General features: G+C 42.0%; 1 protein-coding gene across 5 annotated transcripts in view; it reads right to left on the reverse strand.

Moving 5' to 3' along the window:
- The window catches only part of PPFIBP1 (PPFIB scaffold protein 1), a 108,972-nt gene that overhangs the window by 42,487 nt on the left and 52,486 nt on the right, over positions 1-13,999 (reverse strand). For all 5 annotated transcript variants that reach the window (XM_077337878.1, XM_077337877.1, XM_077337880.1 and 2 more), the window contains 4 exons: positions 10,434-10,520; positions 8,451-8,564; positions 7,113-7,244; positions 2,333-2,425 (listed from right to left, as the gene is read on the reverse strand). In XM_077337878.1, the coding sequence (XP_077193993.1) occupies positions 2,333-2,425; positions 7,113-7,244; positions 8,451-8,564; positions 10,434-10,520 (426 nt within the window). The remainder of the gene's footprint in view (positions 1-2,332; positions 2,426-7,112; positions 7,245-8,450; positions 8,565-10,433; positions 10,521-13,999) is intronic.

The following is a 13,999-nucleotide window of genomic DNA, read 5'->3' on the forward strand; positions in this document are numbered from 1 at the left end:
TTCAACTTACATACAGTGCCATTTAGAGAAAATTCAGGCAGGCTTTCTCAGAGCCCTCTTTAATGCCTCAAAATGTACAGCCAATGTGGTACTCCAGCAGGAGGCAATGTTGATAAAGGTAGAGACTAAAGCATGGACAGTAATAATTGTCTACTTGCTGAGACTTCGCCTTCAACCTGTAGGCCTTATTCCTTTCTTCCTATCAGTTAGCCCACAATCCACCTGGTGCACACAGATAATCAAACTTCTCAAAATAGGACTATCTCCTAAACAACTACTTGGAATGGGATACAGGCAAGCAAAAGAATTGGTTTATCAACAACTTAGGATATTGAGCTATAAAATAGGATGGCCCTTATAAAATGTGGGGGGGATTTTCTACCATTCCATACTTAACACATATCACCCTTGTTAAATTCTGATGGGAGATTTCAGCATGTGCCTATGCATTTTGGGTGCAAATGATTCGATTACTCATATTCTTCTGCATTGTGAGTTTAACCAGGATTATCAGAAATAGCCTAATTTCACCTTTGTTACTATGGTTCTTTAGCTATACTGACACTCTGTTAGTTAACATCTTACTTGCTGAATCCATTTCTTATACAGTGGCGAAGTTCTGTTATATTGCCAGTAGAGTGCAAAAATCCTTGGTTGATGTTAAGTAACTTGGTTGTTAACTTAATAATGTTACTGTGGTTTTTCTTATGTTTTGATGCTGGTCAATAACAATAAATAAATGAATAAATGAAAGCGAAACCACTTAAGAGCCAGGGAGTCGGGCTCCACTATCTAGTAAAAAGTTATCTGCCCAGATCACGATTGCTTCGGTAACACTGAGAAGAATTGCTGAAACCCTGATTGCCAGTGAAGCTGCTTTGTGTGATTTTTTTAAAGGGCTGTCTCATTTTCCTTATCATTTGGTTCTTTCGGTATATTGTCCCCATCTTTAGAAGTATTACTCCAGAGTGAAGAGCAACCACAGGGGCATCGACTAAAGGGACCTGGAGATCTTCCATTGACCTGCTCAGGAAAGGCACAGAATTTCTTGGTGATGATTTCCATTGCCAGGGTCAGTACACTTTTCTCTTAAAGCTTCATCAAAGAATTCAGGGGAAGGGGCAAACTGACATATTCTAGTATGGGTTCTTGAACCCTCATCCATCTAGATTGGTGCAGGCTGAAGAGCTAGGTTTCTGTGAAGCCTCCACAATAATTTAAGGTAATTATATGACCTTTGTCTTTGATAATGCTCAGGTTTGCAGAGTCTAGAGAGGAACTCTCCTTAGAGTTCAAGTCCTCCCCAGATCATTCCCTTTCCTCCTTGTCAGAGTTGGTTCCCCAACAGGTACTGATGGGATATGTTGTTTACTTCAGAGCCCAACTCTGATTCTGCTGCTTGAAGACCTTTTAGAGACTATTCTGTAAAGCTTAGAACAGCTAAGGGGGGCCAGTACCTACTGCCCATCCCCTGGAAGGAGCTAAGCTCACTTTCATTGGTCACAGAAAGGCTCCCTAAGGACCCAGCAGCCTCCAAGTCAGTGCAGCAGAATCCAGCAGTTGAAAACAGCACATGGCCAGTAGGTGTTTTGTTAAGCCTTAGAAATGCCTGCTTTGCCAGCAGCAGAGAGGCAGGGAAGAGTTCTCAAGCCTCAGATCTTCCCACCTTGTTAAGAGCCACAGTCATGCTTTTGATTAGATTCCACCAGAATGGGGAACTCAGTGTATCTTTTTTACTTTATTTTCTTTATTCCTTGAAAGCCAGAGAAGCAGAGTCAGGCTTGAGCATCCTGCTGGAGCTGCAGGGCTATTAAAACTGCAAGAGCAGACCCAAAAGAATCATACAAAATTTGACACAGCCCTGTCTGGAGCAAAGGAAGGTATGACCTAACCAGTCTGGATAATTTCCACCATTGAAAGAGAACAGTTCTCTCTACAAGCTGTATTTTTAGTGCAGCATGATCATATCTGGGTCTGTCAGCAGGCTCATGGTGCCAGCCCTGCATCTATGTAAAAACAGTGGATCCAGGCTTTCCTAAGAGCCACCATCATAGCAGTCACACATACAACTGCACTAATTCATTCAATAGACACCTATCTGGAGGTGCCTGGAGGCAACCCTCATATGCCGCTCAGCTGATTTCCTACAGGTAGCTTCAAAGCCTATCCCACGTGCATGCAAAGACTTAAATCAAAGCCAACAGCATGTAAATCTATTAAAGATACAACTGATACAATACTTCCAACATCAAAAGAAAAATCCTCTTTTGTACAGAGGAAGATGACAATCCTATACCCATCCCCTTCTTCATTTGCACTGAGGATTACTTACTTTGGTAGATTTAATTTTTTTCTCATATTGAAGTCTCTCACTATCCATCTCTCCTACTTTCAAGCGCAATTCATGAATTTCCTGTATCAAACTCTGTATAACAAACAGATTGACAGGAAAGCAAAAGTAACAAAAGATTAGTACAAGAGAAGCATAAAGCAGATCGGTTGCTACCCCTTTGCTGGGTTTTGTTACAAGCATGTTTTTTAAAAAATCAAACTTAAGGCCAAACCTCAGTGAACATTCATATGTACCAATTATTAGCTACCATGCCTCTGGTTTCATTGGAAACATAGGAAACTAAAAGCTGTCGATTTCTGCTGCTTGAGATTTCCATGTCAATGCTCAGCAACAAGTATAGCATTTACCCAGCAATCACCCCCTCTTTATCCTAGAGCAGTCACCCCCTAACAAGGTCCACTGATGTTTTCCCTGGGGCCCATTTTCTTCTTCAACAAAGCATCCCCTCTCCAAACCAAAGAACTAATTCTGGCTTTGCTTCAAGTGGGGATAGCCATGTTAATCTGAAGCAGTAGAACAAATGTAGGGTCCCGCAGCTTTAAGGCCAACAAAGTTTTATTCAAGGTATGAGCTTTCATGTGCGCACACACTTCCTCAGACACAATGTTATGGAATGAAAATAATCAGTTCAGACTTGCAAATGGAGTGAGATGGTAAATCAACATACAGCATAATGAAATTGCCCAGGTTCCAGAGAGACATAGAAAAAGACAGCAGTTAGGATTTGTTTGCCTTCACCTGAGACCGAATTGCATGGGAAACATTTTGGCCACAATAAAAATGCAGATATCTACATAAATAAAGAGAATAATGGGCAAACAGGTAGTCAATTGCTGACAGCAGTTAGCTGAGATATTGCCCTTGTGCCCCCTACTTTACATATCATTGGAGCAGGAAGCAGTTCAGAAAGACCCAGTGGGCATCACCAACATAAAGACCATAGGTGGGTAATTGGCTTGGAACTGCCTAAGTATTTTGTCTACTCTCACAGTGTTTTGTAATTGTATTCAGTTCACATAGCAAACATTTTACAAGCGGTCTCACAGCCATGCCAGCCCCCTTTTTTATGTGTGATGCCTGCTACCTGTTTTCAAAATTCTAAGAATAGTTCCCATCAGCTGAGCTAAACACCAGATCAAAAAAGCCTCTCAGTCTGCCAAACTAAAATATATAAGAAAAGAGGGTGGAGAGAAATTAATGCAGGTAATAGAAAAAATTGAGGCAACATTCTGTGTTAGTTCTGGCATCAGCCTCCTTTAAAGGAAGTTATGCTACTGCAAAACCTGTATTACTGGTTATATCACTATAATGTATTCCAAAAAGTATTTATGATGGAGCTTTCTAATCATGTAACGATGTGGTAATGAAGCATATTCTCATCCTACGAAAAGGAGAGTACCAAGCTAACAGGCAACACAGAGTTTTTCCACAGGTGACAAGAGTCACCTCTCAGTCCCCATATTGTGGCCTCTTTCCTGGGAAGAGCATTAGTTCCCCTCTACTTGCTCCATCTGTTGCACTAGTTCTGAAATTATGAAATGATAACAGTGCAGAGAAACAGAGAGGTGAGTGGGAAATGATAGTTAAATCAGAATGACAGATAACATAAGTAACTGCTTAAATACATATATACAGCAGGACAGGGCCCCCAATATGGTTTCTGTAGATCCTAAGACACCCCTGCTGACACCTTTCCTGGCAGCTACCATGCAGTTTTAGAAAGTGGGTCAGTTCCATGTCCTGTGGCAGCCACTACCCTGCGTCAGAATTCCAAAGGTGCCCACAGGCTCAAAAAAGGTTGAGGATCCCTTGCAATTTTTTCTCCTTAAGAAGGAGTTCCTGTATAATAAAGATATATAAGAAGAAGATGGGGATATCAGGGGTTGTGGGGTGGGTTGACTGTTTGATCACAATCACAAGATGTCATAGTCCCATTGTACACGGCACTGGTCAGACCACACCTGGAGTACTGTGTGCAGTTCTGGAGGCCTCACTTCAAGAAGGGTGTAGATAAAATTGAAAGGGTACAGAGGAGAGCGACGAGGATGATCTGGGGCCAAGGGACCAAGCCCTATGAAGATAGGTTGAGGGACTTGAGAATTTTCAGCCTGGAGAAAAGGAGGTTGAGAGGGGACATGATAGCCCTCTTTAAGTATTGTTGTCACTTGGAGGAGGGCAGGATGCTGTTTCTGTTGGCTGCAGAGGAAAGGACACGCAGTAATGGGTTTAAACTACAAGTACAACGATATAGGCTAGATATCTGGAAAAAAATTTCACAGTCAAAGTAGTTCAGCAGTGGAATAGGCTGCCTAAGGAGGTGGTGAGCTCCCCCTCACTGGCAGTCTTCAAGCAAAGGTTGGATACACACTTTTCTTGGATGCTTTAGGATGCTTAGGGCTGATCCTGTGTTGAGCAGGGGGTTGGACTAGATGGCCTGTATGGCCCCTTCCAACTCTATGGTTCTATGATTCTATGATTGCTTTTCAAAGAAAAGGCTGTCCCCACATGAATGCTCCAGAGCCTCACTTTTGAGGCATCTGGGAATATAAGCCTGGGGACCATTACAGCTTTTACCACAGTTTCCCCAACAGCTCACCTCTGCCTTCCAAAAGGTAAGTAAAACAGCAAGAGGTGAGCATTTTGATTGGCTGCAATTTAACTTGCAGACAGGAGAAATGACTCTTTTGGCTTCTTTACCCCCACACTTCCCACATAAATCAAATATCAGACTATGTTGGCTACAAAAGATCAAAAGCTTTAAGTCTCTGGAGGCATAAAAGACCATCATTTATGGGATGTTTATATGTTTTCAAATTCAAATTCAATACCTTAGCATATATTCAAAAATAATTTATTTCTTTATTAATTACATTTGTACACTGCCTCCCCTGAGGCCTCTCAGGGTGGTTCACATGAAACGTAGAGAAGTATACATTGAACTCAGTTTCTGTGTCAATAAACCACAATGCAACAATGGTAACAATAACAACAACATAAGATAACAGTTTAACAGGGTAATAATCAATCAGATCCATGGTTTAGATTCAGGTACATTGATTCCTGGGAGGGAGGTTCAGAGGCCCAGTGGTAGATTGAGGTACTCAGTTGGGTTGGGGTAAGTTATTGAATTGACTGGGGTTAGGGGTTATCAATTTGGCTTGGATTGGACAGAAGGTTAGCAATTGGATTGATTGAGGTGGTGAGTTTGGGATCAATCAGTGGTAGTAATTAATTATTTGAAAGTGGGTAGTTGGCTAGGTACTTTTCTCCCCTGCCTTTTCCCACCCCTCCTCCCTCTTTTCCCGCATTTGCCAGTGTTCCTTGGTGTGACTGGCAAAGTGCTTTCCCCCCTGTCTATATTTGCGGCCTGGTGGTGAACTTGGCCTAGCTTTCCAGTGAATCCGCCCCTCCAAACACCTCCTTCCCTTTCCGCCAGCAATTAGCTTTGGCCAGTTTAGATGTGGGTCTTTTGGTGGCCTTCTCCCCTTCTTCTTAATCCATAAAAGAGAATACATTTACACACACTAAAGGTTTCCTCAGGCTTTAGTCTGGAAGCAGCCTAGGACAGAGTGAATCTGGTGAAGATTTGCTGCTCTGCTCCTGAAAATATCAAGCCCATCTCACTCAGCCTTCCAACGAGACTGCACTAACTGAAGATACAGGAACACATGCTACCCTAAACAATGAAGTTTAGCTGATACATTTACTGCCAGAATAATAAAAACAAAATTTGACCACCCACATTCTAAAAGCTCCCCCAAATAAATAAACAATTAAAATATACAAACAAAAAAACTTGGCTCATCATAGAATTGTGTGCTTTGTGACTGAGGCCAGAACTAGCATGTCAGAAGATATACTGTGGCAACCCAAAACTGTAGCCCCATGTTTCCTGATATAAAATCTACTCCTACAAAACTTGACTGTGTTTTAGATTTCTCCACACATGTTCCGTTCCACTAGCTAAGGCTTGTGGGGAGGGGGGGGGGGTGACCGGCAGCACACTGACATTGTGTCTTATGTTTAGTACTACTGTAACTAGATGAAAGCTTCACTACTTAAAAGTGTTCACACAATACAACTCATTGGATATGAGAAACTTCTTTTCAGCATCTGATTTTTCCTCCTCCAGCATCAGGCTCTACTTGAGGCCTGCACAACTCATGACTCATAAAACTAACCTCAGGTTATAACATAATTATAATTTTAGTTATATGTCCCGTCCTTCCTGATCCAGCTCAGGGCAGATAATATCAAGGTTAAAACAATCCACTCAAATTATATATACAGTATAAAACATTAACCAGTTATAAATTTAAATTAAGTTTTAAAATTGTTTTAAATCCATTTCCTCTTTCCAATTTAGATATTACTGATGGTGGGTTAGTCCATACTGAATTTCATTGGGCAGATGGGTTCTCAAGCTGGGAGGCCAGCATCTACTTGATGTTATTTCTTGGCCTCAACCAGTTACCAGTCACAAAGTTTAACCAAACAATGTAAAAATGGGATGTAGGGAAATTCTGCCAGGCATCCATATGTGGCTTGAACTCTCTGTGTCTTCATCCTCTCCAGTTATTAAAGCTTAAATAAAACTTAAATGAGCAAATGACAGAAATGAGGTTGACAGACGCTATTAGTGAAATAAGAAAACAATGCTTCGCGTCCCAACCCCAAAAAGGAGCAAAACCTATTTTATTTTATATACACAGAAATACAAAGACAGAAAAGTTTCAGATAATCTATTTTAAACCCTCACCTCTGTGTCTCTGAACCTGTCTTCATAATCTATTTGGTCCTTCTCCACAGAAGTCAGCTTGAGCTTTAAATTAGATAGCTCTGTCATGAGGTCCAGCTTTTGCGTTTCAAGGGACGTTCTGCTTAAAAGCTCCTATAGAAAAGTAGCAGGTAATGGTTTGTTTAAAAAGGAAATTCCTTTTAAAATCACAAGAAACATTTTTATATAGTATATTTTTATCCTGCCCTTGCTCCAAGCAGCTCACAGGAGCAGATATCATTCCTCCTTTTTATTCTTGCAACAACCACCCAGTAAAGTAAGATAAGGCTGACTGTGTGAGTGGCCCAAGGTTACTGACAGCCCTTCCACAGAAAATGGAGGTTCAAACCTGAGTCTCCCAGACCCATGTGATACTCTAACCACCATGCCACAGTGACTCTATTGAAGGCCTATATATGTCATCTAGAATACTGTCAGTGGTGGGCCAGCCACTAGAGGATGATGCAGACACAGCCGGGAACAATAAGAACACTTCAAAGTAAAATGAACAGATGCATGTTCCTGTCCTTGCTGGAACCTAAGGGTGAAATCCTTCAAAGTTCTATGTCTTAAAAATCCATACCTTCTTTACAGCTACCCAAGAAGGACCCCAAGATGAAGACTGACTTAGCAAATAACACCCAAGTGAGTGAGATCAGAAGAACTTTAGCTTATGTGCAGGATAACCAGTACAAAGTAAGCCAAGATCAAAATGTCCTTGATTATGGTGTTGGAATAGAACTCCAACAGATACAACTTTTATATCAAGCTATTAGTGTTCAGGGTATTGCCCACTTGTACATAGGTTACCTTATCTTAAAGGGCAGGGTTAGCAACAGGGAATTATAGCTCAATCAATATCCAGGACATTACTATGACAAACATTTTCAATGGTTTTTAACACACAACTAAATGAACTAAAACTTCATTTTAGATGTATGTAAGAGTTGAAAATAAGTAAGGTAAAAGGTAAAGCTATCCCCTGTGCAAGCACCGGGTCATGTCTGACCCTTGGGGTGACGCCCTCTAGCGTTTTTATGGCAGACTCAATACGGGGTGGTTTGCCAGTGCCTTCCCCAGTCATTACCGTTTACCCCCCAGCAAGCTGGGTACTCATTTTACCAACCTCGGAAGGATGGAAGGCTGAGTCAGCCTTGAGCCGGCTACTGGGATTGAACTCCCAGCCTCATGGGCAAATCTTTCAGACTTCTGCCTTACCACTCTGCGCCACAAGAGACTCTTAAATAAGTAGGTAATGAAAATAAGTAATTATTAAATCATATCTCACAAGGACGTTGGATGGAACTTCTGTTGTAATACCTGTTGTAGCATTTCTTCTGTGGCATTCAGTTTTTCCCTGTGCTCTTCTAGGCAGAACTCTAAATCTCTGATCTTTTCTCCTTGGGCCTCCACCTGGTCAGTAAGAACACTCACCTGTGCAATAATAAGAGATTCTTAATCAAAGGATATATTGAAACACTTCACATCTACCTAACACATTTTATCAGAAAGTCCCGTGTTATAAAAGTAAGGCACTTTAGGTTTCAGATTAATTACCAGTACCTGCAAAACATTAGACATACAACAAACAGTGATAAGGAGCATCCACTGCAAAGTTCCCTTTGTCAATTTTCATGATTTACCAAATTCCCTTTATATTCCAGAGTTTTTCTCCAGACTTTTATTGTTATCAGAAATCCCACAACCATAAAAAGTGATTGCGGCAACTTTCACAGCAGACCAGTGATGCACACATCTGGGCCCTGACAGAGCTGTCCAAAGTTCTGCAGGGTCTGCAAAATGGCACTCTTCCACCACTATGTTATTGTTCATTTTCTTAATGAAACTGAATTTATTGTATGTTTAATGGTTATGAACCACCCCGAACCAACATGGAGAGAGGTGGTATAGAAATTAAATAGTGGTGGTGGTGGTCAAGAATCCCCCCCTTCCTTGGGCCACTATCAGTGGCAACACCCAGCCCAGGCACAACTGCCCCACCACTACCCCATCTGCTGGGACAAGTCTGCTGTCATCTAAAGATATGAGCTCCCTCCTCTTCATTGCCTCCTTAGCAAGTGCTGGGACCAGGGACCCCATGATGCCAAGTGACTGCAGGACCATGGAGACTGCCATGGTTGTGTGCCTCTTCAGTCTCAAGGTATATAACTGGTCCATAACATCACCAGCAAACATCAGGGAGCAGGGAGAAAACACAGCAGTCAGTCCACAGGAGCTCCTAGGTAGGTGCCAAGACCTTGCACTCCACTCCTACCACCCCGTCCCCAGAGGTGCCTCACATCCCTCTGTCCCTGGCCTGGGAGCTCAGCCACCTTGGTCCTTCTCCCCTTCACTCAGCTCCATCTCCTTCACACTAGACATATGGGGGCAGCGTCCTTAACGAGAGATCCTGGAGCCATTGTGGAAATATCCTAGCCGTAGAGATGGAGCCATGATGATGGCAGAACTACACTCCATCAAGGTGGCAAGGGTCAGTATCTGACTGCTCCAGCTACTACTCCATCCTTGGCCTCCCTCACTGACCTCAGAGGAAAGGCCCACAGCAGCATCCCACCCTCCATGTTGCTTGCAGGGTGGAGGGACATCATCATACAAGACAATGAGAGACAAGTGGAGGCAGCAAGTTGACAGGACCTGGCTCCCACAGGTGAGGCCAAGTGGTAGTGGTAACCAAGACACTCACCACACAGGCCCTCAATGTCACGGCTACTCAGCTCTGTAAGGGGTATCACTGCCCACATAAATGTCTTAATATGACATTATTATTATTATTATTATTATTATTTGTTTTAATATATTATGTTATCTGCCCTAAATACAATTTGATGATCATGATGGCCTCTGCTCCCAGCAGACTCTTCTCCACCACCTGCTTGCATGAGGCCTGCTTGCACCACCTGCTTGCATCTTTGGCCATGAGGCCTCAAAAATACTTTTGAGCTATGAGAACCATTGTTCTAGCACTTCAGAGTGGAAACCACAGTCCAGATGGCGTGTCCCTGTGCAGACACACATTCCACAGCCATGTGCCCAAAGGTACAACTATGGGAGATGGTGCAGCTGCTCCTGGGGTGGCATGTTTGACACTTGCATGTTCCACCACCTATACAGCAGTGCCTTCTTAGCCTTCATCCAGTTCGGTTGGCAGTGGCCATCCCAACCACCAGAAATGTGGTAGGAGGATAAGAAATTTGCTGTCAAATAAAATCATAACACTCCAGAGCAACATTTAAAGCTTTATGATTCCTGAAGTAAACAATGAACTAGGGGGGAAATACTTACTTGCAGAACAAGAGATTCCTTGTCATTTTCCAAACGTGCAAGTCGCTCCTGATACACATCTCCATTAGTAGATATATGCCCATTGGTCTGGAAAACAAAACAGAGGAAACACTGACCTGCTGCGACACCTTCCCACAAATACAGAACAAAGCAAAATAAAGCTCCAAGCAATAGGAGAGAATTCAGGATATACAAGGCTACAAAAGATACACATTTTCTCATGATCAATATATAATAGAAAACTCACGGGGTATGACGCCATATTTCTTTGTTTGTTTATTGGATTTCTATACCGCCCTACCATCAGGCTCAGGTACATCAAGGATGTACCTCATAATCATAATAATAATAACAATAATAACAATATTAACACTGGGTTCCAAAACTGAACAAGGTACTATAACAGATCACATTATAACAACAGCTTCCAACATGAACCTCTCCAAATTCTGAAAAACCCCCAAAGGGAGACAATAAATAAGAGATGATTATTGTTTTACTGCTTTATTATGATGATGATGTCTGGTTTTAAAATGTTGTCAATTGTCCCAAGCTAACAGGGATGTGACAATATACAAATAAAATATTTGTTTGTTTATTATTTACTATGAGAGCCAGCTTGCTTTAGTTATTAGGAGTGCCGGGTTTGATTCCCCGCTCTCCACATGCAGCCAGCTGAGTGACCTTGGGCTCACTACAGCACTAATAAAGCTGTTCTGAGCGAACAGTAATATCAGGGCTCTCTCAGCCTCACCTACCTCACAGGGCATCTGTCATGGGGAGACGAAAGGTAAGGCGACTGTGAGCCACTTTGAGACTCCTCCGAGTAGAGAAAAGTGACATATAAGAACCAACTCTTCTTCTTCATGAAAAAGCAATCTCACCATAAATTGCTAAAGCCATGCAATTAGCAAGACTGTTAGGTACCTATGACCAGTTCTTGAGATTAGGATCAGATGCACTACTCTAACCAACATCATGACAAAAAGACAAAACCAGGTCAAAGACAAAAACAAAAACAGATCAAAGAAAGAATGCCAGCCTCTCCAACCATGTAATACTGTGATGGGAGGCAGACAGAAGACACACACACATCGGTATTCTCGTCAACAGGAAAAACTTTAAATTGGCTACAACCTAAATTAAATCTATATAACCTAGGACCTAGCTTTTACTGAGGTGGCAGATCTTTCTCTGGGCTGCACTAATAGACTTCAGATGAGTTCTCACATGATCAAAAAAAATTTTTTGTCACACAGAAAAGCAGAGCTAAGTCCAAGGACATTTACTACATATGTAAAATGAAGAATCTATATCAAAATAAGAATGGAATTCCTTGAGGGCTTCAGGTTGGGGAAAGTGAAGAACATTCCTAGGAAACTTTGCACATGCTCGAGCCAGGGTCTTTTTTAAATTATGTTGCAACTCATGTAAAGCAGGTGAATTTGCATGCCAGATACTATGCTACCATACAAATTCACCATGCATAGTTGAGTTGCAGGATAGCAATGTTATTTAAACAAGAACCCGTGCCCATGCAAAGCCTTGGTGTCCTTGCCAGTCTCACATTTAAATCAGATTCAAGACTCAATCAAGCTCATGTTTGGGTCTTTGAGTGTTTGAAAATTGAAACTTTGCTAAAATAGCATGCAAATAGAAACTGTTCCACTAGATGGCACCTTAACTCAAGTAAAAAAAACCCCAAAATTGCTGTTGTTTACAAAGTCAAAATTTGCAAGGCTACCCTGTCCTATTTTCCCCATCTTGCTCCATTTCAAAGTACTTGATCACAGATACAATCAATACAACTTGTTTGGTGGGCAAACATACTATGATTTGAACAGTTACAAGGAATAGGAGATTTAAGGCTATGCTTGAAAAATGTACAGGTTAAGAGTGGTTTTTTTCATTTGTCTGTTTCAAATTACAGCATGAAACTTAAATGCTTTCATATTTTAATACAATAGCAAATTTTAACACAGCCTGGCATAATGGTGCCTTGTAGATGATCCAATGCTACTGAGGACCAATTCCTATAAACCTTTTATTTCTTTATTTCATTTTCAAACCCTTCAACCATAGGTTTCCAGTTTCCAGACTGCCCACATCATTTGAAAAACAAGTTTGTACTTACCTGTAACTGTTGTTCATTGACGTCTTCTCTGCAGACACACATGGGGACTATGCTTGCACAAGTCGGCCAAAGACAATTTATCCTCTACCTCAAAATTCCATAAATATGGTGTCCCACTCAAGTCGGAGTGTGCATGCACAGGGTTTCCTGCATCATGTGCTCCAAGAGCAAGACACCTCTTCCCTCAGTTCCTACAAAGCCACCGCAAATGCTCACAATATAGTACTGAAGCAATACCCTGAATATAACCAGGGAACCATATTCTTGGATCCTGAGAGTCCATCATCTGTATAGAATAAGCTTCAAGTACTATCTTGCTCTCTTGCTTTTAGCAAGGAGGGAATGTGTGACTGCACAGAAGAGACTGATGAACAACAGTTACGGGTAAGTACATCTGTATTTTTCTCTTCCATTCTATGCAGCCCCACATTGGGACACTAGCAAGCTGTTCACTTTAAGAGGTGGATTGAGCCTCTCACGGGAGCAACTCCTGCAGCATTGGCCTCCAAAAATCAGCATTCTTTATTGTTTGAAGATTCAGAGCATAATGTTTCATGAATGTCTCCTCTGTAGACCAGGTTGCTACCCTGTAGATCTCCAAAAGCGAGACCCATTGGTGAAACGCCACTGAAGACCCCTAAGCAGGTGTTGAATGAGCCCTTACCTTAGCAAGTCTGAATGGCAGGCACTACCCATCTTGCTACAGACTGCAAGGACACTGCCATAACTTTCCTAGGGCCCCAATAATCAACAATGCTTTGGTCTTGTGGGGAAGAAAACTGGCAAAACCATATTTTAGGCCACATGAAATCTGGATACTACTTTGGGGAGGAAATCCAAACTGTGGTGAACGCCCAGTCATTCACTGAAAATCTTGAGAAATTGTGAGTCCATTTTGAGAGCTGCCAACTATCCCACCTTTTTTTAGCTAACTGGAGTGCTACTTTCATTTAAATCAGTTCCAAAGGACGGGTGACCAAAGGCTCAAAGGGAGATTTCCTGACGGTGGCTAACATAATGGATAGAAACCACTGTGGAACAATTGATGGGGTTGGGGAGAATGCACTAAGTAACCCCTTCAAGAACTGCTGCTTCAGTTTGCATGAGAAAACAGTGGTTCCCTTGACTTCTTTATGAAAGGCTACCATGGCTGCTATATGTGTCCTAACTGAAGAAGTGGCCAGGCCAGACTGGGTCAAATATAAAAGTAAATTGGCATGTCCCTTTATGAGAAGCTAATGACTGAAACTGGCTCCACGTCAAGCCTCCTCAAAGCAGGATAGCCTACCCTTAAAATTAAGTGAAGAATCATTTAATAGTTAAAATTTTTGAGGCTCCCTCTGAGCACTATGCTGAGAGGACCTTGGTCTTGGGGTTACCTTTCCCTGAGAAAACAGGTAAGGAGCACTGCAGATCGGAAGGAGCACTGCAG

Source organism: Paroedura picta, chromosome 5 (genome assembly GCF_049243985.1).
Source record: "Paroedura picta isolate Pp20150507F chromosome 5, Ppicta_v3.0, whole genome shotgun sequence".
NCBI lineage: Eukaryota > Metazoa > Chordata > Lepidosauria > Squamata > Gekkonidae > Paroedura > Paroedura picta.